Source organism: Haliotis cracherodii, unplaced genomic scaffold (assembly GCF_022045235.1).
Source record: "Haliotis cracherodii isolate W230 unplaced genomic scaffold, xgHalCrac1.p SCAF_6, whole genome shotgun sequence".
Classification (NCBI taxonomy): Eukaryota; Metazoa; Mollusca; class Gastropoda; order Lepetellida; family Haliotidae; genus Haliotis; species Haliotis cracherodii.
This window is the reverse complement of record NW_027266319.1, coordinates 43,455,565-43,480,821: the sequence shown is the minus strand read 5'-3', so window position 1 is coordinate 43,480,821 and position 25,257 is coordinate 43,455,565. Positions and strand designations below refer to the sequence as shown.

Here is a 25,257-nt window from a genome sequence, read left to right as displayed (position 1 = left end):
CGACACGCGTTGTTAATTCTACAAAATCTTGATACATCACAGGGATGACATACTAAGCATATCTACTTCATCTTTTGGCTGACCACTTCATAATGTCATGATAAACACCAAACTTGAAGTGCATGAAATGTGCTTTGAGGAAATGGAATTATTACTTCCTTATCATAGTTTATATGTATCTTTGTGCAACTAGATGTAACAGGACATGAAGTCATCAAACAGAAGGTATCCTTACCATCCTTATCCTTGCTGGGTTAACGTCTTTGGTGAGGTGAATCAGGCATGCTGCCTCAGATCAAAAGGTCTACATTTGGATTTGTTTTGGTCATTACATTGGTGCCCAAAGTGAGGCTGATCATGTTGATATCACATTTGGGCAATATAAGTCTGTATAACGTACTATGCAGACCAGAACACGCCTTCTGTTGATAGGGGAAAATACAGCATGTATCCTTGCTTTGTCAACTTACAGCTGGGGTTAACCACTTTGCTCATTTGAACAAGGCATTCAACCTCAGCTAGTTCCAATCCCAGCACAAGACTTGGAAATTACTTGGCAATAGCTACATAGACATTGAATGAGAAAGGTCATTGACAGAACTGCTTTTAAATACAATTTTGTTTAGAAATTGAACATGATTTTTCTTGGTTTGTCAGAAAGAAGACTCAAGCCATTTAGATGACATGAAACACTGTGCTAATAGGAAACTCAGCAGGTAAGTAATTCAGACAGAGCTGATCTTGTATGTAGCAGACTAGCTACTGTCCAACATGTTGCAGGAGGTAACTGACTATTGAGTTCGGGTTGTTGTTTCTAGTTCTCATCTTCAAATATTCAGGGCTATATGTACTCGTCCATCTACTCTGGATGTTTCAAGGTTAAGCCAGAAGTTGGTGTGTACAGGTCAACAAATAACTGCACAGATCAGTGAACAATAAATAAATTATATTTTAAGAAACAGGATTTGGTTTGCAATCTTAAAAAGGCAATGAATCAAATATGTGACCACGGCAATACATAAATGCCAGTGCACTCACAAAACTCCAATCTTTGTCACAGTTGAATGTTTTGAATGAGGCACATGCTCTATTCTTGAATCCAGGAAACAGTGTTGGAAGCATGTAGTAAGGTGTTTCTCATGTGTATCCTGTCCACACAAGGCAAGAAGATAAGATGCAAGTCAGGTCATAGAAGGAAGACCGCAAATTGCAGCTAGTCTCACGATTTATATAGGCACAGCCTGTCTTCCCGAAAATACTGCCTCAAAGCATCACAAACAATGTAGTTTATGACTGAGCTATCTGAGGGTAACGAAGATGTCAAGCGCTGGGACTGAGTTTGGACTGCTTACCCTACCCACAACAACAATAAGCTCAATATTTTATGAGTGTCTGAGTCTACTGCCACAATAATCTTAAAAACATAAATGGACCGGCTCCGTGGTCTAGTGGTAGAGGCTCTACCCGGAGAGCGAAAGGTCCAGGTTCAATCCTCAGCCGCGTCATACCAAAAGGCATGGTACTTGTTGTTATCCTGCCTGGCACTCGGCATGAAGGAGCTGAAAACAAGGACTGGTTGGTTCGGAGTCAGTATACTATGTCTGAGTGGGATATTTATATTAAATTGTGGTATGGTATCTCAATGGGCTAGCACTATAAAATAGATATTAGTCCCAACTAGTACAAGCAGACACACACACAAGTGCATGCATTTCACTTCACCTCACCTCACCTCACCTCACCTCAAAAATGAACTTGCATTAAATACTGCCACATGACATTATGCAATTTATAATACTCAATATTTTTGATTTTGGACAATGTTTAAGTCATCGAACAAATTCCAATAATTCTTACAAAACCAAAACCTCAATCAAATCATTGCCAAAAATCTTGTATTTTGGCTGTCATCACAGTATAAAATCTTTACATTTTCAACAGAAGTCCTCTTCATAACCAGTTAAGATACTAATAGTATTGCCCTATATTTGAGAAATTAAATGACTAGTGGGAGTTGTTTATTTTACAATAAAACACTGCAGGGAGTAGTATAGGTAATGATGGTTCTGGCTCACTTCCGCTGGAGCGGGATTCATATACCTATACTGCTACTACAGGTAGCATTTTTTATGCCAAAATGACTATGCGATTCAATGATAGTCATGAGATTAAGTTAAATTGACCACCACCTGGAGTCTATGATATAAATTTTTATAGGTAATGATGGTTCTGGCTCACTTACACTGGAGCTGGATTTGTATTAAACAAAACATCAATATTAATTAATAATGAATAAAATTTACTATAGCCCACGAGGATATTGGAAAGGTGTAGGAGCAATAAAAAAATTAGCCACCGCGGCTAAGGTATCTAAAGATGTGGCCAAGGATTGGTTAAAGAAACAAGCGTTGTGGCAAATATATTTACCGGCACCGCGTTATATACCGAGGAAGAAGTTTGATATATCTACGACGAATGAAGTTCATCAGGCTGACCTCTTGTTTCTTCCTCACGATAAGGTAAAACGCAAAACGTATAAATACGCTTTAACAGTAGTGGATGTGGCTAGTCGATACAAAGAGGCTGAGCCATTAACCTCGAAAGATTCAACAGAAGTAGCTAATGCACTGAGTCGCATATATAAACGCGGACCGCTAAAATGGCCTAAGCTATTTCAAGTAGATCCCGGTCGAGAGTTTATGGGATCGGTAACTAAACTTTTAACAAAGCACAACGTCAAAATCGTCCGTGGTGAAAGAGAGGCCCACCGTAGTCAAGCCATTGTTGAAAGATTTAACCGGACTCTAGCGGAACGTTTGTTTGGCTATCAGTATGGGATCGAAATGAAATCCGAGCGATTGAGATCAACCGAATGGGTGACACGTTTATCAGCCGTTGTATCAGCGCTGAATAATGAAGTGACGAGATTAATCGGGAAGAAACCATCCGATGCCATTAAAATGAAATCCGTGACTTCCATATCTTCAGCACCGAGGAGAGGCAAAGAACGAAAACTTTCGGATAGAGTAAGGGTAAGATATTTATACCAGGCAGGTGAACTCGAAGGAGGCCTACGTCGCGCAACCGATCCCATATGGTCCCTTAAGACGTGTAACATTAGTAGATTGGTTACGAAAGAAGGAGAGCCTATTCTTTATTATCTTCAAGATGGACCGGGTAGGGCATTTGTACGAGAAGAGTTGTTCATAGTTCCCGACGGTACGGTATTACGACCATAACCATAAGCATAGGTAGTTACACCATCATTATCAATCCATCTCTTTGTATCTAAGGGGGATAATGATGTCTTGTTCATTCTTAATCCATATATCCTATGATCATAACTTCTTAAAGAGTTCATCTCGTGTTTGAACGTTCTACCATTGAATAATGATTCTTTATACTGTTCATGTTTGATATGCTTTTTTACCACATACTTCTTAACACCCTTAGCTTTTCTTATCTCTCCATTATCAGACTTTTTTATAGAATACATCTTAGGTCTTAATCCTACATACTCCGCTATAGGAGTCCCAGCACATTCATCCTTCATCTTACCTAATACCTTTTTATTTACTACGCTGTGCAGTGGATTATCTTTTGGGTAATCGCTCGTGTCGTACATATCTATTTTTTCTGCCATATCTTTATACACATCCTCGGTTTGTATTTCCATCAACAAAGAATCTGTGTCGGTATATAACACCTCGCATCTATCGCCGTATTGCTTCTTAAGTTCGTTGTAATAAAAGTCATACATTAAGTGTTTTGACAAGTCGAGAATACTCATACCGACGTACACCGGTCTGTTGAATTTTATATTACTCTTTTGCATATGCAACGCGGCTAAGTCGTTATCGAATATCTTGCTTCTGTTAAAAGCCGGACTGGCTATAAGTTTCCTGAGTCTTTCTTCCTCATTAGATCTGACTAATTTAACATCAACACGCTTCCTTAGATTCTCCATAGTTTTACCGAATACCGAGTTATTCATGAGCTTATACAGATTCTTTTCGAAATCGCTGGTGGCTATCTTTCTTAAATCTGTGTTCAGCCTTATATAGGGCTCCATCCAAGGGCTTTGATCAAACTTAAGAACTCTGTGTATTTTCTTAAGTTTCATACCTAACGATAGATACAACTGGAGATTTCTGTAGTGAACTATATATTTTGTCTTATCCATCAAATTTGGTACGAGTTTTTCTACGTTAGCTAACCTACTATTACCCATCAATGAACGTTGATATTCCGACATCCAGTCTTTGTTAACCATTAATCTTTCGGGAGCTAGCGGATAACTGTTATGGTCTTTATGTAAGGAACTCGGATATTCTAGGTCAACTTCTAGTATGTACCCTTTATTCTCATCATTATTATTGATATCATTCGCATTGACCCATTCAAAACCACCTGTGGATAAAGGTTGACTCATAGCCCATCCGTACAAATTGTTAGCGTCGAGATATAATATATGCGTGTCGGGTTTACTCGCATCGTATCCTTCCACTAATTTATTATTAGCCTTGGAATACCTTTTCACTGCCATCGATATACCACCTCTTAATCCTTTCTCAATAAACAAGTGCATATCGTAATCTGTGAGTAGTTTTAGTTCTACGCCGGTCTTCTTCAACAATGCATCCCACGATAGTCCGGGACTGGAATAGTACCATGCCGGGTCCAAGCCGTATTGTTTTAAACACGTCTTTCTAAATATCTCGAATATATCGGCGAGTAACAGTACATCGGTTTTTAAGTACAGATCGTGATAATCGCCTAAATTCTTACAACCTAATTTATCCCAGACCGTCAGAGCGTGTTCATAATCGGTATCTGTTATTCTAGATTCCGTTAAGTTACTATAGAATGATTCGAGGGGTGGTAATTCAGTTTCTTCGAATCTAGACCAATCATCCATATATTCGTAAGGATATACACCTTTTCTCAGCAACAAATGACGAGTTATCTTATCGGTATATTGATTTGTTATGGCGAAGTCATCGGGATTGTTCGCTTTAGCTAAATTGTCCAGGGAAGATAACAGAAACTGTACGGAGTCTATGCATCTAAGCCCATTACTTTGCTTTATTCTAGATTTCCCATCCTTGTCCCTATAATGTATAGGTTTAGTCAATGAGAACGATATGTATTTTTCCATATTGTTAGGAATGCACGTTAAACCGCCGTCGGTCTTTGAGATAGCTTGCATAATGAGATGTGAATCGTATCCCCTAAGGTTATGAAACACAACAGGGATGGGTATTGTTTGAGCATTCATTTTTAGTTTCAAGTTACACTCGTTATGAGCGGCTCCCCGATAATTACCCGTGACGTGACAATGATCTCTTACGGAATCCCCATCCAGAGGTTTATTACAAACGTGACAACTCGTTGACTTCTTGTGGGCCCTCCAATCATCTATCGTCAAACGCATGGGTTTCTTACACGATAATTCTTCCCTGATTATTCTCTCTTCATTTTGTAGATATTCTAGGAACTTTCCCGCTGCATCGGGACCTCTGTAAATCACGGGAGTGTTTGTTTTCCCATCATACCTTACAACTATATATCCAAACCCACAAGGAATATGTTCTTGAGTTTTGTACCTAAAACTACTCTCTTGATTATTATGGTTGGTATTTTCTATGGGTTTGATAAGCGCTTCGAAGTCGGCGTAAATTACGTACGGTACTGGCATTTGATTACAATAATGTTCAAATTTTAATATATTTTTCCCCTCTTTAGGCATATCGATCCTGATAGCGGTCTGTCCAACACCTCTACAGTCTTCTTTATGCGCTTCTAATAGATCTTGTCTGCTGTACCCATGCAGGCATCTTTCGCAGAAATATTTCTTTCTAGCATGTTTTGTTTGATCGTATAATAGCCTGTTTAAACTCTTTATCCACGTATAATGATATTTTCCATCTTTTTCGATCAGAAATGAATTGATTCTGGGAATATGTTCCGGAGCGGAGCTTATCCTGTGTACAACAATTCCTTTAGAATGTCCGAAAACATTTATAGCTAAATTATTTTGCTTTTCCACCTTATCAATTTGAGATATTGGTGTAGGTTCGTCTATACCATCGAAGTTGAGTCCATCGTTTTGGGGATAGCTGGAAGGTCTATCCGCATTTTTGTCTACGGGGAACAATGCAGATCTTATCATCATTCTTAAACAATCATCGGATTTATTTTTTACGTTAATTATGGCTTTTTTCTTCTTATAATACGGGGGTAAATCTATATAAGATCCACCTTTGAAAGGCATGTAATTCGCTATATCTAAATATAAACTATCGATTCTATCCACACCCCAACCCGAACCTCTATTAGTCCAACGTTCTAAAGTTTCCTGTATCCTCTGAATTGATGTATCTAATGATGCGTCTATAGTATCGGATTCGGTTATAACTTCTTGATTGCTACGGAAATATGGTTCGGTATATTCGACGCTATCGTCAGCGTTACTTTTACTCAATGTCATTTTAATCGTCAGCTGGTATTTTATACTTTGTAAATCATCTAATTCCTCGTTAATTTTACTCGATATGATGGGCTTAATATCGTTAACATCCATGTTGGAATTAATCTCCATCTTCCAACCTCTTAGATATTTACCAACGCCGGCGGATGTGGGTACAAATATTAATTCTTGTTGTTGTTGATTATCATCATCCTCGTCTTGTTGATTATTATCTAGTAAAGCAATCAATTCAGCTCTTCTCATTCGAGAATAACCTCTCAGCCCACTGTTTCTCGCTCAAACTCTGAGTTCTCTAACAGTCTGGGGTGGTTCCAAACCGAGTAAGGTAATCAATTCAGCTTTTCTCATTCGAGAATATCCACGTAGACCACGTTGCTTTGCCATAGCTTTTATCTCTCTGACAAAAACCATTGTGGTTGAATGGTATATGCAAAATGGTTCATTTGTCTAATTGGTTGTTTTCATATATCTAAATACGTATCCTCCCCAACCTATTCCTCTCATTGATGTAATCTCTCTTCCTAGCATAAATAATCTGATTCCTGACCCTATCAGCACCATGTTTCTTACATAAACAATAACGACCTTTGACCCCTATCCCGCATTCAGAACACGTATAGTTTATGTGTCCACGCTTGATGTAATAATTGTGTATACCGCAGTAAACATCAACACAGCGGCGGTTACATAGAGTCGTCTTCCCCATGAGTGTAAACTTGCAGTTATTCATGGTATATACATCTATCATATCATTTGTCTAAATGCAAATCACATCTACACTAGTGTATAGCTGAAAATCAATACTGCGGATAACCCAATAATAACAAATGCGACCTCTCGGTCTTTCTGAGCCTCTGACGGTGTATAAAACTGACTCATTGTTGGTCTCGGTATTGGGTCGAGTTTTTTCCCATAAACGAGGTAGTATTCGTGCATGGCGGATTCGACATCCTTAAACGTTTGAATTGAATGTCCTTCCTTAATCAGTTTTTCATGAATAAAGTCTAATCTCTTCATTCTCTGCTGCGTATATTGTAACTGAGCTGCTTGGTATTGTTCTAATGCTTTATTATGTCGTTTACGCTCCTCTTCAACTTCTTTAGCGTTTGATTCCCTCATACTGGAAAATAAATAATTACTCCCCGAAAAAGCTAGAGCATTAACAACAGCTCCACCGACCATCATCGCAATTGATGCCATATAATATAAATATTCAAATGTTTAATTACTTCATTATGTCTTCCGGGATAAGTCCTTGTTTGATGAGCATATCCTTCGTTGCCATTGCTAATCCAATATCCAGAATCATCATACCTATATCAAATCCATTAAAATCTAGCTTGGGAGGTGTGGATTTAGTAAGCATTTTAGCCATACGGGCATAGCCAATGGCCAAGCCGGTGACCACCGCTGAATGATACGTTGCGTTTACCAACATTTTACCGTCTGTAACTGGAGTAGTCATGCTTCTTATAGCATTATATGAGGACTAACCTCTAATTGAACTTGTTGTTGCGGCGGGGGTGACGTTTTCTCTTCTCCGGTCTTATAAAAGAACCATACAGCCGCTATACCAGCAACTCCTACTAGTGCCCATGTTTTAATCGGATTTGAATTATTTATTAATTTTGCTTTGCGCGCCAGCCCTCCCTTCCTTCCTGCAGCTATTTTTGGGGGGTTCTTAGTAACTCTAGCTTGTTTTTGTGTTTGTGGTGCATTCAAATTCTCATTCACTTGTGGTTCATCCTCATTCACTTGTGGTTCTGTTTCCGCAATCTGTTGTTGCGTTTCCGTAATCTGTTGTGGTTGCGCAATCTGTTGTGGTGTCACCTGTTGTGTCTCCATTATTAATTTGAACTTCGTTCTTTATATTATTTAGTGGGCACGTATGTTTAAATTGACAATACCTAGCCGTTATTAAAGCTGTGGTGAACGGAGCTAAGAACATTCCGAATCTATGATAAAACTCACAGCTCACTGAGCTTATAGCGTGTTCGATGAATGGGTCTTTCTCTAGAGATTCGCATAAATACATGCGATGTTCTGCCGGGATGGGGAGAAACGTACTAGCTACGACTGTGTATAGTTGTAATATAGACGACCCTATAGTTTTAGTCATGGTAGCTCCCAGTCTAGACTCGTAACGCGCGTACAGTTTTTTAATCTCTTCGTCGGTCATGTTATCAATTTTTTCGATGGTATAATTTTCTCCCAAATATTGGGAACATTTTCCACCGGCTACCAAAGCCGCGAGTCTTTCTCTATGTTTATCTGCATGTTGATGTGTATCTACATTTTGATCAGATTCTTTGAGCATTTGTTCGATGAGTTCGTCGCATTCCATAATGTAATACCTAAGGAGATATTTAAGTCTAACATAATATAATATGACATATCCAATACATCCCGTAATAATGAACTGTTGTGAAAGAATGAGGATTTCGAACCACATTTTATGTAATATTAACCGCTAATGTTCAATTTGCTACATTTTGCTATAATTTTGCTACTTTTTGCTACATTTTGCTACATTTTGCTAAGCAATTGCGTAAGCAGCTGGTTGATCGTTTTTAATACGAGTTTACAGTGCTTCGTTGCCGCTAACACTTTTCTGACTTTGTCACGTTCATTCTTGGTATAAATGACGTCATTTTCGCGTAAACATTCCTCGAATGAATCTCGATCTTTGCAATGAAACAGCGCTACCCATTTGGTCTGCTCTCTGAGATCTTTCAGGACAGAGTTGTATTTTTGAGTAAGTACCCAAACGCTATGTTGAGTATGCCGACCGGAGAATGCTAAATATGAAAGCATATCTTTCTTTTTTGTTAATTCTTTACTCGCGCTGCAGTCGTCTATTACGAAAAGGGTTGATTCTCCTTTGTATTTTTCGTGACATACTCGGAGACAGTCTTGTAAACGATCGCCCGTATCAACTCTGTGTATTCCGTCGTCATTCATTACCCAATCTCTCGATAAGTATGTTTTATTAACGCTTATAGTCGGGCACAGAATAATAATATGATCGAAAACGTCCCGATAATGACTTTCTAAAATATCTAGAATAAAAGCTGTTTTTCCGCAGCCCGTTTGCCCGCATATGATAGCGCAGTGCGGATCTTTAGGTAAAAGATTATCAATAGATTGCTTGCACGAATCTCCCATTTTGTATATTAAGTTGCGTGTCCATAATCACGTACAAATATATGTTTAATTTACCAGCTGATTCGAAGAGCTTCGTTATCTGTATGGTGACACCCTCGCTAGCATTTTCTATTCTCCTCCCACTGCCGTGTAATTGGTCATCGTCCGTTGTTCGCATGTCTAGCCATAGCGCGTACTTCGAGGTGAGGTATTCACCCATCGATACACTCCCGAGAGACAGATCTTTCACGACCGCGTTAACTTCCGGAGAACGTTTTATAGAAGGAAGTTTTTTAATCTCATCCCACTGGTGATACGATAGCATTCCTTGGCTATATAGTTGATTAGGAACGCCCTCGATAGTCAATTCTACTTTCGTAATCTTGGGATTGTAGAACTTCTCGGTATTTCTTTTAAACGCATCGGAGGGGTCCTCGAACAACATTAAAATACCCTTCAACGACCTCGTGGGGACGTTTAGATTGATATTCCACATCGTATCTTTTTTGTCCCTTGTGATCTTTCGGTGTCGCAGCACTCTATCGTACAAAATGGCTAAACTTCCCGAATACTGGTTACGAATTTGTCTGGCTAATTCGGGATCCGTTATCATATCGTACTCGAGTGAGATATTGTCAATGGAATAGCTAGCTTCTTCAGCAGCTCTGATTACTCTACCGTAGTCGTTAAAAGTGAGTTCGTATTCTAACCTATCGCCTAGGGATGCTTGATAAAAGGGCATGTGGGAATCTAGTAATTCAAAGTCTAGGGGAATATAAAATCTGTCACCTAATGCGTCGGCAACGGCCTGATCTTTTACGACAGTACCATCACCACTAGAAGCATCTACGCGCAGTCTCAATGTGTTCTTATTACAAATTCCTTGGTACTGTAAGTTTTCCCGCTCTTTATCCGTTCTCCAGAGATCCATGTAACAATAGTATACATCGCTATCGTCAATACTCAAAACCTCATTACCGCTAATTTTAATGGCGATTTTCTTAACGATAGCGCGACCTAAGTTCTGAACCGGCTCCCTGTTAACGTCGGCAGAATTCAAAACAATCGTAAATGCTAGTCGGACAGTTCCCGGAACTAACACATCGTGTGCGCCGAGATTAGGAAAGCGAACCAGAAGCGTTTGATTCTGATCGATGGTACTAGGATTATTAGTTATAGTTACAGACTGACGAATTGCTTTGACCCCCAATGGATCTCGAAGTCTGCGTTGTGGGTTTAACTTGCGTCCGTATTGCGAAGACATTGTTATATTGAAAACATGTACCCTATGTTTAATATAAAAATGACTAATTTTGAACATAATGACTTTGATCTAGATAACATAACTGATACTAGTACAATCGAAGAGGGTACTGATGAAACCAGCTTTATGATCCCAACCGTAAATGATGAACTTTTACAATCAGCCGTTGATGATTATTACGATGCATTAAAAGAAGATAAAAATTATGTTATCCCAATAGGTCGGGACTATTCAAAGTTTATGCTAGATAGTAAAGGAACATTGCGAGTACGTGACTCTCCGCATATTGAGCTTATGCATTATAGTACTCGTAAGCCCCTAGCCTTGTCTACTATAGCCGGCAGACATAGCCGCGAGTTTGTTCGTGATAAATTAGGTTTTGTAGAATACGGACGACTTCCCGCGAAGACTACTAAGGCTCTTCAGACTATGAGGAAAGAACTCGTTAATACAGATGATTTGGAAGCAGCCTCGATGGTGGCCTCGAACGGACTCGGAGAAATCTTAGATACCTACTACGATAATTCAACGTTACAGGTACCACATTCGGAGTTCAGTATTAGGGAATTACGAGGTCTTGACAAGGCAATGCAAACTATGCGGGGAGAACTCATCAATAATATAGCCAAGCTATCCGAAATCGACAAACATATAGCTCAAGAGGAAACAAAACTCGAACAGGCGGGCGATGAGTTCAGTAGACGCCGCGTTGCTGAAAGATTGCGTAACCTAGAAGAGGAAAGATTGGCCCGCCTCGAAGCAGCTTCCAGTAATAGAAAGGCACTTCGTTCTCAAATCAGTCGTATTCGAGAAACTATCGATCAAGTCCTCAACGATGACACTACACTGGCCGATAAAATTAAAACATTGTTCAGAGAACAGGGAATAACAATTGCTAGTATTTTAACCGCGTTGGGATTTATTATATCGACTTTGACTCTCTCGTTAACAGGTGGCACAGGTGGAGGCGGTGATCCGCCTAACGATAAAAACGGTATAAGAGAGTGGATAAAAAAGCATTTAAAAGCATTAGGTTCAGCACTGGGAAAGCTAGCTGGGAAAGCCGCGGCCGCACTTCCCGGTATAATAGGGAGTGTTGTTTCCTGGCTATTGAATTTATTAGCTAAATCCACCACTTGGCTTAGTCAAAACTTGTGGGGGTTGATCGTAGCAATTGCAGGGCTGTTGTACGTATTCGCTAAAGACTATTTAACCACCAAATCAGTTCGCTAACCAAATCATGAGTAAGCCAACCGAGACTCCACCCACTACAAGCGCTGTTTTTTCATCTATATGTTGTTGATTTTTAGCCGCAATATGTGGTGACACTTGCGCATCAGTAGATGTTTGTGCATTAAAAGATGTTTGCGGCTTGACTATTCCCTTTTCGCCCGTGATCGTTTGCGTTATTAATTCGACATTCATATCTGAATTTATACCTGTTTTTTGTTGATCGGTAGCGATAACAATTTTATTATTATAACCGATCACTTGACCGATCTTAAGTTCCATATTACTCGGAGACATGTATAGTCCCGGTGCATAAACAAAGTCCACTTTGGATCGAGCGTACTGTAATGCATCTTGAAAACGCTTTATAGACGATGGTATGTCAACTGGTGAATTAATGGCGTCCTCCACGTTTGAGACAAACTGTTTTTGCGCATCGAGCGCCGTCCCAGAACCGATAATGGACGTTCGTGTTTGAGATTGTGCTCCGAGAATTGCCCATACATAAGTTCTTATCGATTCATTAACTCTTACAAATCCTGGATTAGTAAAATTATTTTCCGTTTTATCATTAAGGAATTCATTCCAAGCGTTTGCAGTATCGTTCATTTGTATAAATTTTGTAACAATGTAAATTAAACCACTCTTAAAACTCATAATATCCCCTCTCCAATCATTACTATAAAGTTCCCAGCCATGATACCAATGACCGACTTTATACCGATAATCATACATTCTTGAGTAAAGTTTGCTGGCCTGCCGCAACTTATAAAAATTAAGACCAGGTTTATGAAGTTCTCTATATACATAATCGCTTTCTTCTTTGACGGATTTATTTTCCTCTGTGTAAGGAACACCTAGACCATGGTTTGCTCCTTTAATACGCCAATCTTTACTCGTAGAAACATTAAATTCCTGACAAATACGCTCATACGCGGACCTATCATAATTATTATTTGTGGAATTCCACGCTCGATCCTGCGGTAATGGAGCACTAATTTCTTTAAGTATACGTCTAATCTGATAGTACACGTGAAATGACATAACAGACTTATTCAGTTCAAATCCTGGAGCGTAAAGAGATACGCCACATCCCGTTGTGGCACACCATATGGCAAAGTTTAACTGATTCTGCCAAAATTGCATCGGATTGTGAAACCAATCGTGCACCATTTTATTGCTAGTTGCCGTGACTCTGTATTTTTCAAAGATATCGGGGAATTTAACTAAAAATTCAGCACCAGAGGCAGTTACTATAATCGATTGATTAGTAATGCAAGTTGATTTCATATTTAAGTTATGATATAATATCATTGTATATTTAATATGTATGTTACACTCCCGGGAATAACAAATGGTCAGTCTATTGAACTGCTTCATACTATCGATAACTCGAATGGACAACTCGAAGTAGCTCTATGCGATGTAACGTATTACCCGCGGTGGACCAATATAAGTGCTGCGAGAGGTAATAATAAGATAATATTAACATATGACAATAATAGAATTACTACTATACCTGATGGGTATTACAGCATAAGCTCACTCAATGATGAATATTTTAATGGGGAATATTTTAATAATTTATTTCATAATGGAGTTAGTCTAAAACAAAGTGAGGTCACTGGGGCAGTGAAATTCATCAATGAAGACTCAAATATAATTATTGGTGATAACTTAGCAATTACACTTGGATTTAGTCAGGCAATAACATTATATCGTGACTCAACAGTTACTGCAAATACTAGCAAAATACCTGATTTAGTTCTCTATAAAGAGTTGTTCATCCATCTTGATCAAATAAGCATGACGGATAATATTCAACTAAAAAGTCCTTCAACTCTACTCAGAAGTGTTCCGGTCAAAGATGTAAAATACAATAGCGGTAGAACGGAATCTTTCTCGTTATTACAATATAAAAAATTAAAGCGGGGTATTATTTCAGACCTTAAAATTTCTGTATTAGATGTAAAACACCAACCTGTGCATGTAGGATACTTAAGTGTAACACTCCATATTATAAATAATGGTTGATTCCATATTTAAGTTATGATATAGTATCATTGTATATTTGATATGTATGTTACACTCCTTGGAATAACAAATGGTCAGTCTATTCAACTGCTTCGTACTATCGATAACTCGGATGGACAACTCGAAGTAGCTCTATGCGATGTAACGTATTACCCACGGTGGACCAATATAAGTGCTGCGAGAGGAAATAATGAGATAATATTAACACATGAAGGAGATAGAATTATTACTATACCTGATGGGTATTACAGCGTATGCTCACTCAATGATGAATTTTTTAAGCCTTATGGAGCTAGTCTAACACAAAATGAGGCGACTGGGAGACTGAAATTATCTCCTGGAGGAATGGGTGTAATTCCTTACAGGAACTTAAGAATTACAATTGGATTTGCAACCAATTATACTATAATAGTCGATTCATCAAATGAGGGAAATACATTACCCGATTTAGTTCCCTATAAAGAGCTGTGCATCCATCTTGATCAAATCAGTACAACAGATAATATTCAACAAGAAAGTCCTTCAACTTTGCTCAGAAGTGTTCCAGTGAAAAATGAAAAATACAATAGCGGTAGAACGGAATCTTTCTCATCATTACAATATAAAAAATTAAAGCGTGGTATTATTTCAGACCTTAAAATTTCTGTATTAGATGTAAAACACCAACCTGTACATATAGGATACTTAAGTGTAACACTCCATATTATAAATAATGGTTGATGCATCAGGCCCTGGAACGATAAGACAATGTAATACAATTGCGCTTTCCGATCTCGGAGACACAGAAGGATTCGGTAAACCCGGTACCAATGGTAAGTTATACGCTTTACACTTACACGATAATGTATACAAGCGGAAAGAAGTTACATTCGCAGGTAATCTGGAAGATTTAAGCGATGTCGACGTTAGTAGACTCCTTAAAACCACTCCGTACAATATTATTTACAACAGTGAGAATAAATGGACTATGGTCGAGGCAAACATCAAGTGGCTACTGAATATCGTCATTACCCCACCTTATGCGATGATGGGTAAGGGACATAATTTAACTAAAATAATAAATAGTGGCATCGTACTCGCGGCCTATATCCCGTCAAAACGAAATAGTGTGTTAGTCACTCCCCTGCCAGAAAAACCAGGTCATATGTTATATAGTCGTCCGGCAATCCAAAATGTTAGTTTAAATTTGGTTACCGAATTCGATGATATTAAACAGAACTTGAGTGCAATACCTAATATTTCTACGCTTATTATTGAAGTCTTGTTCGGAGATGCACCGGTAGATGCCTTCGAAATATTACCAGGTCTATCGATTAAATGGCTCAAGAAACACGAGCGTCAACGTTGCAGTATTATTCATGTCGGTGCATCACCCGTTACATCCCTCGAGGGGGTTCAAATTATTAAAAGTGGTAGTATTTCTCTTTCTAAGATATTCTTGCCGTATAATATACATTTGATAAGGTTGATGTATACTCTCAAAACATTTAAGCAAGACCAATTAAAGACTATTATATATTCGTAATATACACTATGAGTTTATATCCAGCGCTCGATGAAATGAAGGAAACTGTTGATGGATTTCGATTACATCAAATAAGCGACATAAAACATCGAATAGAAAAGGATAGGGAGTTGAGACTTGGATTGTATAAAAAGTATCGAAGAGCCGTGAATGCTCTGGACGGAGTTGACACCGCGCTTATAGCAGCTGGCATGGGACTCGGTGTAGCCGGTGTCGGTTTACTATCAACTATAATCGCCGCGCCTATCGTGCTTGGCATGGAAATAACCGCCGGAGTCTCGGGACTGGCAGGAATAGCTATAAAATTCATTTCTCGTAGGTTGCAAAAGAAAGCATTAAAACACGATAGTATTCGGATACTCGCCGAAGCAAAGTTGAACAGCATCGAGGATCATATTTCGACAGCAATGGCCGATTGTAAGATATCCGAGGAGGAGTTTCGTTTAGTGCTGTCGGAACTCACCAAATACAATGAAATGAAGCAGGAGATTCGATCAAAATCTCATAAGACCAATGGTATTAGCGAAGACGAGAAAAAAAAGTTCATAGAACAGGGGAGGCAACAAGCGCGTCAATTATTCCGTGCCAAAACCAAAGAACTGGTTGGAGATTAAAAATGAATTGCTTACTATCGTGTGATTACATTTAGACAAATGCTTACATAAATATATAATAATGGAAAAAACTATTAAATGGAGAGAATTACCACAAGGTTTTTATTATATCAGTGATGTCAAACCAACCAAATACGGTAATCAATTGTTTCTTATCAATTTACAAAAAGAGTGTAGTTATATAGTCTGGTCTCCTAGTAAAATGAACGAAGAACTTAATAAAAATGTTGAATATCACTTTATCGATAAAAATAATGAAGAATATTTTTATTACCATTTAGACTCATCTAAAGCAATGATTGGACCCAGGTATTGGTGAGCTGGAATCATGACTATCGTTGAATCGCATAGTCATTTACACATAAAAAATCCCCCCTGTAGTAGCAGTATAGGTATATGAATCCAGCTCCAGTGGAAGTGAGCCAGAACCCTCATTACCTATAAAAATTTATATCATTGGCCCCAGGTATTGGTGAGCTGGAGTCAATTTAGATGAATCTTATGACTATCGTTGAATCGCATAATCATTTTGGCATAAAAAATTCCCCCTGTAGTGGTGGTATAGGTATATAAATCCAGCTCCAGTGGAAGTGAGCCAGAACCATCATTACCTATACTACTCAGGGAGAATAAACCATGAGAGGTGCAGCCCAAGTCAGGTTTATTTTCTCTGCAATGTTTTATTGTATGATAACCCTCGACCACGAGTCATTTATTTCTTATATGAAATATCAACATTATATACAGCCTCTCTATGGGTGATTATAAAGTGTACAAGCTTTAAAATATTTACCTGTATTTAAATAATGATGACTCCCTCAATAGAATCCAACCTCGGCAATGTCGGACAAGTACATTTTAGGCACAGGTGGCTATTTCCTGCATATTCTCACAATCCTCACGTCGATTACCTGTATCTTTTCTCCCAATTCCGATTTCATATCTCTCCCGCTTTTGGATGTGATCATTTGGCCAATGCGTTTATCTGAGTTGACCAGCTACATTTATGGAGAGAACTCACTGGACACTCAGCTCTCAAAAGTAAAGTTTTTCTTTCAACATCAAATTGTAAGAGTATGTTCAAATCTCCAGAAATGATGTCATGATAGAACAATGTTTTATTGGGAAATATACCATGCTTTGTTCTTCATTGTTCTTTATCATATAGCTATCTTATATCAGTCAATAAAATGTAGTTGCTTTCACACTGTAATAAGTCTAGAATGTCAGTTCATGCAGGTTATAATATGACTAGATCAAGCTTTTCAGTTTCATGAAAGCTGAAGAGGATTATTTAAATTTTCTTTTCTTTTCTTGGTGGTAACATTGTGGAATAAATTGCCGTCCCACTCCACCTACTTGTATGCCGTGGGTTTTTCAAATCCTTTGGTAACCCTCGTATCATGTTCAGGAAATACCGTTCTGATCGATGTACAGGAGAGTGTTTTCTTTCCCATGGCTCCACCCTAGACAGATACCACACTTCAGCAGGCTGAGAAAGTTTCCACGGTGAAGAGCCACAGGAGGGGGAGCAAGTATCAGAACCTGGACCAGAGAGACACCATAGTAGATTAGGGTCACTATAGGCTTGGGTTGGGAACCATGGAAGGCCAGCAACCATCAGTCCCAGAGAAGGAAGCCTTCACACTGTTCAGCTGGATCATGGTACACAATCCTCACAGGCACTGCGTTGAAGGCCGGCAAGCCTACTTGAGCTTTGGAGCCAGAGGCATTTCCCACTAGGTTCACAGACAACACTGTCACCATGGACACAGCTGCACGGAGATCATGACCCGTCTGGGAAAGGGCTGGACACAGGATGGGTACTGTACGGCAGTGCACACTGGACTGCACATCCTACATGGTTGTTTGATACAAATAGGTTTATCATGGACAACACAGCTGGATGACATACCAGGTAGAGACCGATTAGTATCTCCAGTGTGGATATCATGGTTATTTGGGATCCTGGACCTGTCTGTTTCACCTGGTGACCCAGTCAGGAAGAGGACTGGAGGCTTTGCTACATATGCACACTGGGCTGCATGTGCAGTGAAATATTTACATGCATAAGATATCACAGAGAGCAAACTGTTAATGCACTGGTGACATAAAGCATTCTAAAGCAAGGCTATTCTGACCAATGAGAGCCATACTTTTGATTCACTTTGTGTCAAAATAACTGTTTTCTCATTAATACAAGATCTCTGATTGGTTGTAATATTACAACACACTCAAGTCATTTTTTTTTCTTCCAAGTTTGAACTCAGGTGGTCTCGGAGCAGACTAGGGAGACTGTCATAAACCAACCTATCAGTGCCTCTCAGAGAGGTTACCACCATTGTCAGGCTCCCCAATCGTTTTGGATTATACTTTAGTGACCTGGCTGTGTCTATGGAATTAGTCAACTGCACTAAAGATTAAGGAAATGTCTGTTTCATGTCATCATCATCCAGTTTCGTAGATTACATTGCCAAAGCGACTATCTCAGGATGGCCCAAAACTACAATATCTGCTGGCAGACAGAAATGACTTCTCCCATGGTCGGTATTTTTATTGATATGAATCAGGGCTTTGACTACCAGCCCCATGTCAGAGAAGAAGTAGAAGAAGTGTATGACTGTGGCCAGTGTTGCTCCCATCAACTTGATGTTTCCACCACCTTGCCTGGAAGAAAGTGAGCATACTTTCTGCAGCAACAGCCTTGGAAGGCAGTTTACCCTTTCTACTAGGTCATAGGTTAACAGCATATGATCATGCTCATAAGTCATGATGTCAAGCTAAATTTCCACTGAAAAACGAGTTATTTGGTATTGTATGTATGAACTTTGCATTTTATTGGTTGTCACACTGCAAATATGTACAGGATAATGAGTGGTCATGAGATGTGGTGATGTGGACTGAACTCCAAGTGAGCATGCAGCTACTACATATGTTGAGCATGGACTGACAACATATGTTGATAATTTGTGGATTTTGTGGTGAGAAAGTGTGGTGGTACTACTGGAAGGAGAACATACAAGGAATAAAGAGGCATTCCACTGACACCACAAGGGTGAACCTCAGCACCTAGCTCAGCCTGCACCATGTCTGACTATGAACATATGTAGATGTAGTAGTAGTAGTAGTAGTAGAAGTAGTAGTAGTAGTAGTAGTAGTAGTAGTAGTAGTAGTAGTAGTAGTGTTTCCACTCCATCCTGCTCTCTCAATGTTTTTCTGTCAAGAATAACAACAGATAAATTTTTGAAAGCAATATGGTGAACAAGAATACATTTAAACTTTGTCAAGTGCATTTATTTGCACTCTTTAACTGTTGGCTCTGAAGAAGAGGATGTAAAACTGTCTCAGACATATCTTGTCCACAAGAAACAGGATCAGAAACAACATGACAAGATCAGAGACAGGGAGGTTGCACAAGATACTCTCTACATCAGTTTGTGCGAACATGATGCTTACGTTAGAACTGCTCCAGTCATGTTTCCTTTTGACTGCTATTCATTTTAAAATGAATTTTGAACTGAAACACATTCAGTGTCCCACAAAATGTCTTTTATTTTGTAAATTGTATTTCAGTCCCATATTTTATAGCAGATGCTACAATAGTTGTGCTGACGTATATCCCCAACTCACCTCTTTTTGAAGCATACATATGTTCTTTGGCATTTTGTAGACAGTTAGATATACTAAGTATAAAAGAATTTTGATGAATAACTAACACACACAGTTATGTTATTGACAAAATTAATACCACTACCAAATACAAATTGCTTCCCCTCTCATTATTTGTACCCATCACTTGTATTTCAACATTTTTTAACTTATCTTACATAGCTCCTCAATTCATTTACTGCTTGCTTTGACAGTAGTGAAGCTGTGATTGTCCTGCTGAAGAGAGAAAAAAGGTTGTTCTGTTCCATGAGCAGGACTATGACCCATTATCACCAGCTGCCACATTGTGACATCACATGTCACACATTCTACACACAACTCGGAAACACCACTTGTCTGTCTAACATACAGTTCATAGTGTGGTTTATCCGTCTGTGGAGCATGAACCTCGTTTCCAGCAAAATGCTGGATCTGAGGTTTCTGCACAGGTGATTTAAAAATCACATGTCAAGAACTTGCAGACTGTAAACAAATCCGACTTTACCGAAATTAGGTCAACTGACCTGACGCTAGCCGTTACTTCAATATATACTGAACAACAAAAGTTCCTGTGAAATTGAATAAGATTTAATGCAAAGTTATGTTTCTTACCAAATCTGAAACAATTTTGGTTTGCAATAGATAAAAGACTCCTGTAAGTGTTCAAATGGTTTAATTTGCCATACTGACTTCAGAAAATGCGTGATTTCATAAAATACATGAACATGCCAAAATGTCAATTTACAAATCAATATCATGTGTCCACCTCTGGTTGCGATGCAAGCAACACATCTTCATCTGATGGAATGGACCAGGCGTCGCACAATGCCCTGTGGGATATCTGTCCATATATCCTTGAGCATGTTTCTAAGTTCCTGGAGTGTCTGTGGAACATGTGTTTGATGTCGAAGGCACTGATCCATCTCATCCCACATGTGCTCGATTGGTGAGAGATCAGGGGAGTGAGCCAGCCAGGGGATGACATTCACGTTGTTTTGTTGAATAGAATCCTGAACAAGCCGAGCAATATGAGGCCAGGCGTTGTCATGTTGAAAGGTAATGCCCGGGCCATGACGATGCAAAAGTGGTAGAACAACAGGGCCAATGATCTCGTCACGGTAACGCTGTCCATTGAGATTTCCCTCTACCACTATCAAACGGGTCCTCTGTCTTGCTTAAATTCCACCCCATACCATATCGCCGCCGCCCCCAAACCGATCTTCTTCCATGACACAATGATTGACGTAATGTTCACCTCGACGTCAATGCACTTGAATCCATCCTTCGCTGTGGCTGAGGTGAAAACGAGACTCGTCAGTGAATAGAACTTGTCCCCACTGCATGGCCGTCCAGCGTAGATGTTGTCTGCACCACTGTAGATGTGCTTGATGGTGGTTTCCTGTCAAAATGGGACGTCTGGCGGGTCTTCTGGCGACAATTCCTGCACATCTGAGGCGATGAAGTACGGTTTGTGAAGACTGTTGCTGGCTGGAAGGTGTGTTTTTTTAATCCAGTTGTCTTGTCGATTATTGGTTATGCATGGCCTGCCACTCCGAGGATGTTCTCTGAATGTTGTTAACATTTCCATAAACATCAAATGGTATTTGTGTGGACATTAAATTGTCTCGCAACATCACGTTGACTTGATCCTGCTTCAAGCATACCAATGGCTCGCAGACACTCATTTTCGGACAGGTGTGGCATTTCTTAATGTTGAATAATTGCGTAATTTTGTTGTTTTTCTTAGTGGTTGTTGTCAGCACGATGCTAGACAATGCATATTCAAACACACATGTTTATATTTTTGGGTTGTGAAATGCATGGGGCTTGCATAAAAGTCAACTTTTGCATGGAATGCATGCTTTTCTGTAGCAGTTGCATTTTTGTGACTTGATTCCATACATGTACTACAATATTGAAAACCAACCTTTACTTGTTTGAAAAATACACTAAAATATTGATGGCACAAGAACTTTTGTTGTTGAGTATAAGAACAAGAGCGCTTATACAATGCTCAGCGGATGGATACGATTTCCATATTTTGTATGGTAGAGTCCTTCAGACCCAAGAATTATATATATATTCAGCCTTATCTAAGAGATACGTCTGAGTAACGAGGCACCTCCCTTCATCATCACCTCAATATAAGAACAAGGGCTCTTATTCAACATCCATGGGTTGGAAATGATCACCTTACTCTCGAAAGGTTGCTGACAAACAGAATTTTCCATGTATCATCAAGGCAGGACACGATCAGAAACTCTTGTAGACAGCCGAAGCTACCCGTTCGTCAGCAGCCCATAACACTTCACCAATGGCAAGTGCTCCCGGGACTGCTCACATCAGCCTAGGACCTGACGAACAAGGGTCGGTTGCACTTACATCTGATCCAACAGTTCTGGGCAACCTACATCAGATGGCAGGACCGTTCGCATCCATCCCTCGACTGCTTCACCTCAGGACTCACCTCAGTTGGTGGACTATTGAGTCAACTGTCCTCATCGGTAACTGTCCTCAACAACTATTCTCTGCAAGGTTGGGGTGCCTGGAGGACCAGACAGGATCAGTCAGGGCTGTGGTCCGGCGCACAATGCATTTGGCACATGAACAACCTAGAAATGGAGGCAATCATACTAGTGATAACACATTGGTAGGAGCGCCTTCAAAACTCCCATTTTGCCATATCCACCGACAACATCACAGTGGTCTGGTACCTGCGGAATCAGGGGACAATTCACTTACACTCTCTGCTCAAACATGACATTTAGGTTCTTCTGCCTAGTGGATCGACAGGGTCTGGCGCTTCCTGGTCCATCACATACCCGTATGTCGGAATGTGTTGGCAGACGAACTAGCCAGGCCAGAGAGAGTGTTGCCCACGGAGTGGAAGCTCCACCCAGAGGCATTCCATCTTGTATGTCAGAGCCTATAGGTCAACCCAACTTTGACCTTTTCACCATATGCCAAAACTGCCAGATCCCAACGTACATCTCTCCAGTACCGGATCAGCAGCTATAGGCTTTCATTGTGCTAAGCTTATCCACCCCAGTACTTCTTCCCAAGATGGTAAGGGCAGGTAAGGTAAGGGCAGCCAGGAGCCTCAGGAAGCGATCGACTACCTCTACAGCGGTTGCCCAACCTACTAGTACTGGTACATTCACTCAGCAGATTACCACACCCCACACCAGGCAGGTTTCATCTGCACATCTGGTATATTTGCAAAGAGCCCAAGGCAAGAAAGGCTATTCTGCTGCTAAGGCCATCGCTTTGGCACATTGGCCTTCAACTCAAGGCCTTTATGCTGATAAGTGGCTATCATTTGAAACCTGTTGTAAAGAAAAGGCTGAAGATCCCACTAAACCTTGCCTCAATCCTTTGTCTTGTATCGTCTACACCTGCATACCAACGACACTTGAATTGAAGCACCATTTCCATGTAATTGGTAGTTTTAAGTTCAGTGATGGCAGTTCCGGAAGATCGTAAAGTGAACAAGATACTGGAACTGCAAGCTCTATTACGCTCCTTTAGGCTTGAGGATAAGAAGACCAATTTTCATTCCCTTGTGTGGGATCTGAATGTTGTGCTTCGATGTTTGCGGGAACACCGTTCGAACCTTTACACGCAACATGATTAATAAACCTCACCAAGAAGACAATATTTTCTCTTGGCACAAGCCATGATGGCAAGAGTTTATGGTGGGATGCTATCATCCTTCAGGCTTACGATGCTATCTCTGGCCACCAAGAGCTAATACCCTAATGAGATTGAGGCGTTTGCGACGATGATGACTCTTCACAGTAATTGTTCAATTACAGCCATCATGGAAGGATGTTTTTGGAGGTCAGACTCGGTCTTTGTTAGCCACTTCCTTAGGGGCGTGGTTTTAAAAGACATTGCAGGCTTTTGCAGTTTTAGGACCTTTCGTTGTGGCCCAGCAGAGGGCCAACCCGCAACGCCATAAATACAATTAATCATTTTTAGAGTCATTGCATAGTTTCATTACTCGCTTGTTAAGGGTTTTTTTCCCTGCTTTTACACGTTCATGACTTGGTAATCCAGACTGTATACCCAAGCTCACGCTTTTGTCTCTTACTGTTGTTTACCCGGACATACTCATACTCTTGCCACTGGTCTGCGCAGAAGAATTGCACCTTAAGGAGAAATGCAGGATAAGTTAAAAAATTAGTAAAATCTAGATATTTTTTATATTTGTATACTTATTCTGCATTACTACGTCTAAGGGCCTACCTGTCACAGACTTGCCTCATCACGATAACTGGGAGCAAATTTCGTGTGACCAAGATTAATATGAAAGTTCTGTGCTGTCACCACTTCCAGGATGATGTGGCAGCCTGTGATTGGGATGGAACAACCATTTTTCTCTTCAGCAGGACCAATCACAGTTTCATTTCTGTCAAAAGCAAGCAGTAAATGCATTAAGGAGTTATGTCGGATAAGTATACAACTATAAGAAATATCCAGATTTTACTAGTTTTGATCTCAAAATGCACCATGTATTTTCCAAAAAGCTGTATTTGCACTCGCTACTTCAGATGGAACCAATATGGAATTGAGTCTGTACTGTTTGATGATGGCCGTGATGTAGGACTTGACCATGAAGTGAAAGTCCGAAGGTCAAGGGAGTCTGTTGGAATGGTGGAGCTCTCGGCTGCTCTAGACAACAAATACAGCAATTTACTGGACAAGCTGCTTCTGGAAATGGCCAAATATTCAGCAAGTAAGTGGATGGAATTGGACATAGACATTTAAGCACAAAATTTAGAGGAGTAGAGTACCCATTACTAGCCCCTGTCTTAAGGATAAATAACTTGGGTTGAAATCTTTCTCTTACATATAAATAACAGTGTGAAGATATGGCCTTAGCTAAGAAACTGTTTTGATTACATTTCATTTCTTTTTTCTGTTTATACAATTAACATCAAGGGTCATTGAAGAATGTTTTTTTATATTTACTTTGATTTTGAGGTAAATACAGTACTTGATTATGATGTGAAAAAAAAGAGAAATTACAAGATTACAGATAAAGAAAATCACTACATGTGCATCTACCCATGGCAAGGTAGTCATCTAACTTTAAAAGTCCAGTTTCCACCCTTGCCGAACTAGTCTAGAATTATGGACTTATATTTTGGCTGGTCTTACAAGTCTATGCATAGTCCCATCAAAATCCCGTAAAAATTTCACAGCTGTTTCGTAAACTGCCCTGCAGATTTCAGTCAAATGCAGGATTTGTAAAGCATGTGTACCGCCAACTTTCCAAATCCTTTCATGTTTTTATTTAAGGTGC

The 25,257-nt window shown here is 39.6% G+C and overlaps 1 protein-coding gene across 1 annotated transcript in view; it reads left to right on the top strand.

The window, feature by feature from the left end:
* LOC139445950 (golgin subfamily A member 4-like) overlaps positions 1 to 25,257 on the top strand; it is a 229,714-nt gene that overhangs the window by 6,345 nt on the left and 198,112 nt on the right. The window contains exons 3-4 of the mRNA XM_071227199.1: positions 658 to 716; positions 24,503 to 24,687. Coding sequence (XP_071083300.1) covers positions 658 to 716; positions 24,503 to 24,687 — 244 coding nt within the window. The remainder of the gene's footprint in view (positions 1 to 657; positions 717 to 24,502; positions 24,688 to 25,257) is intronic.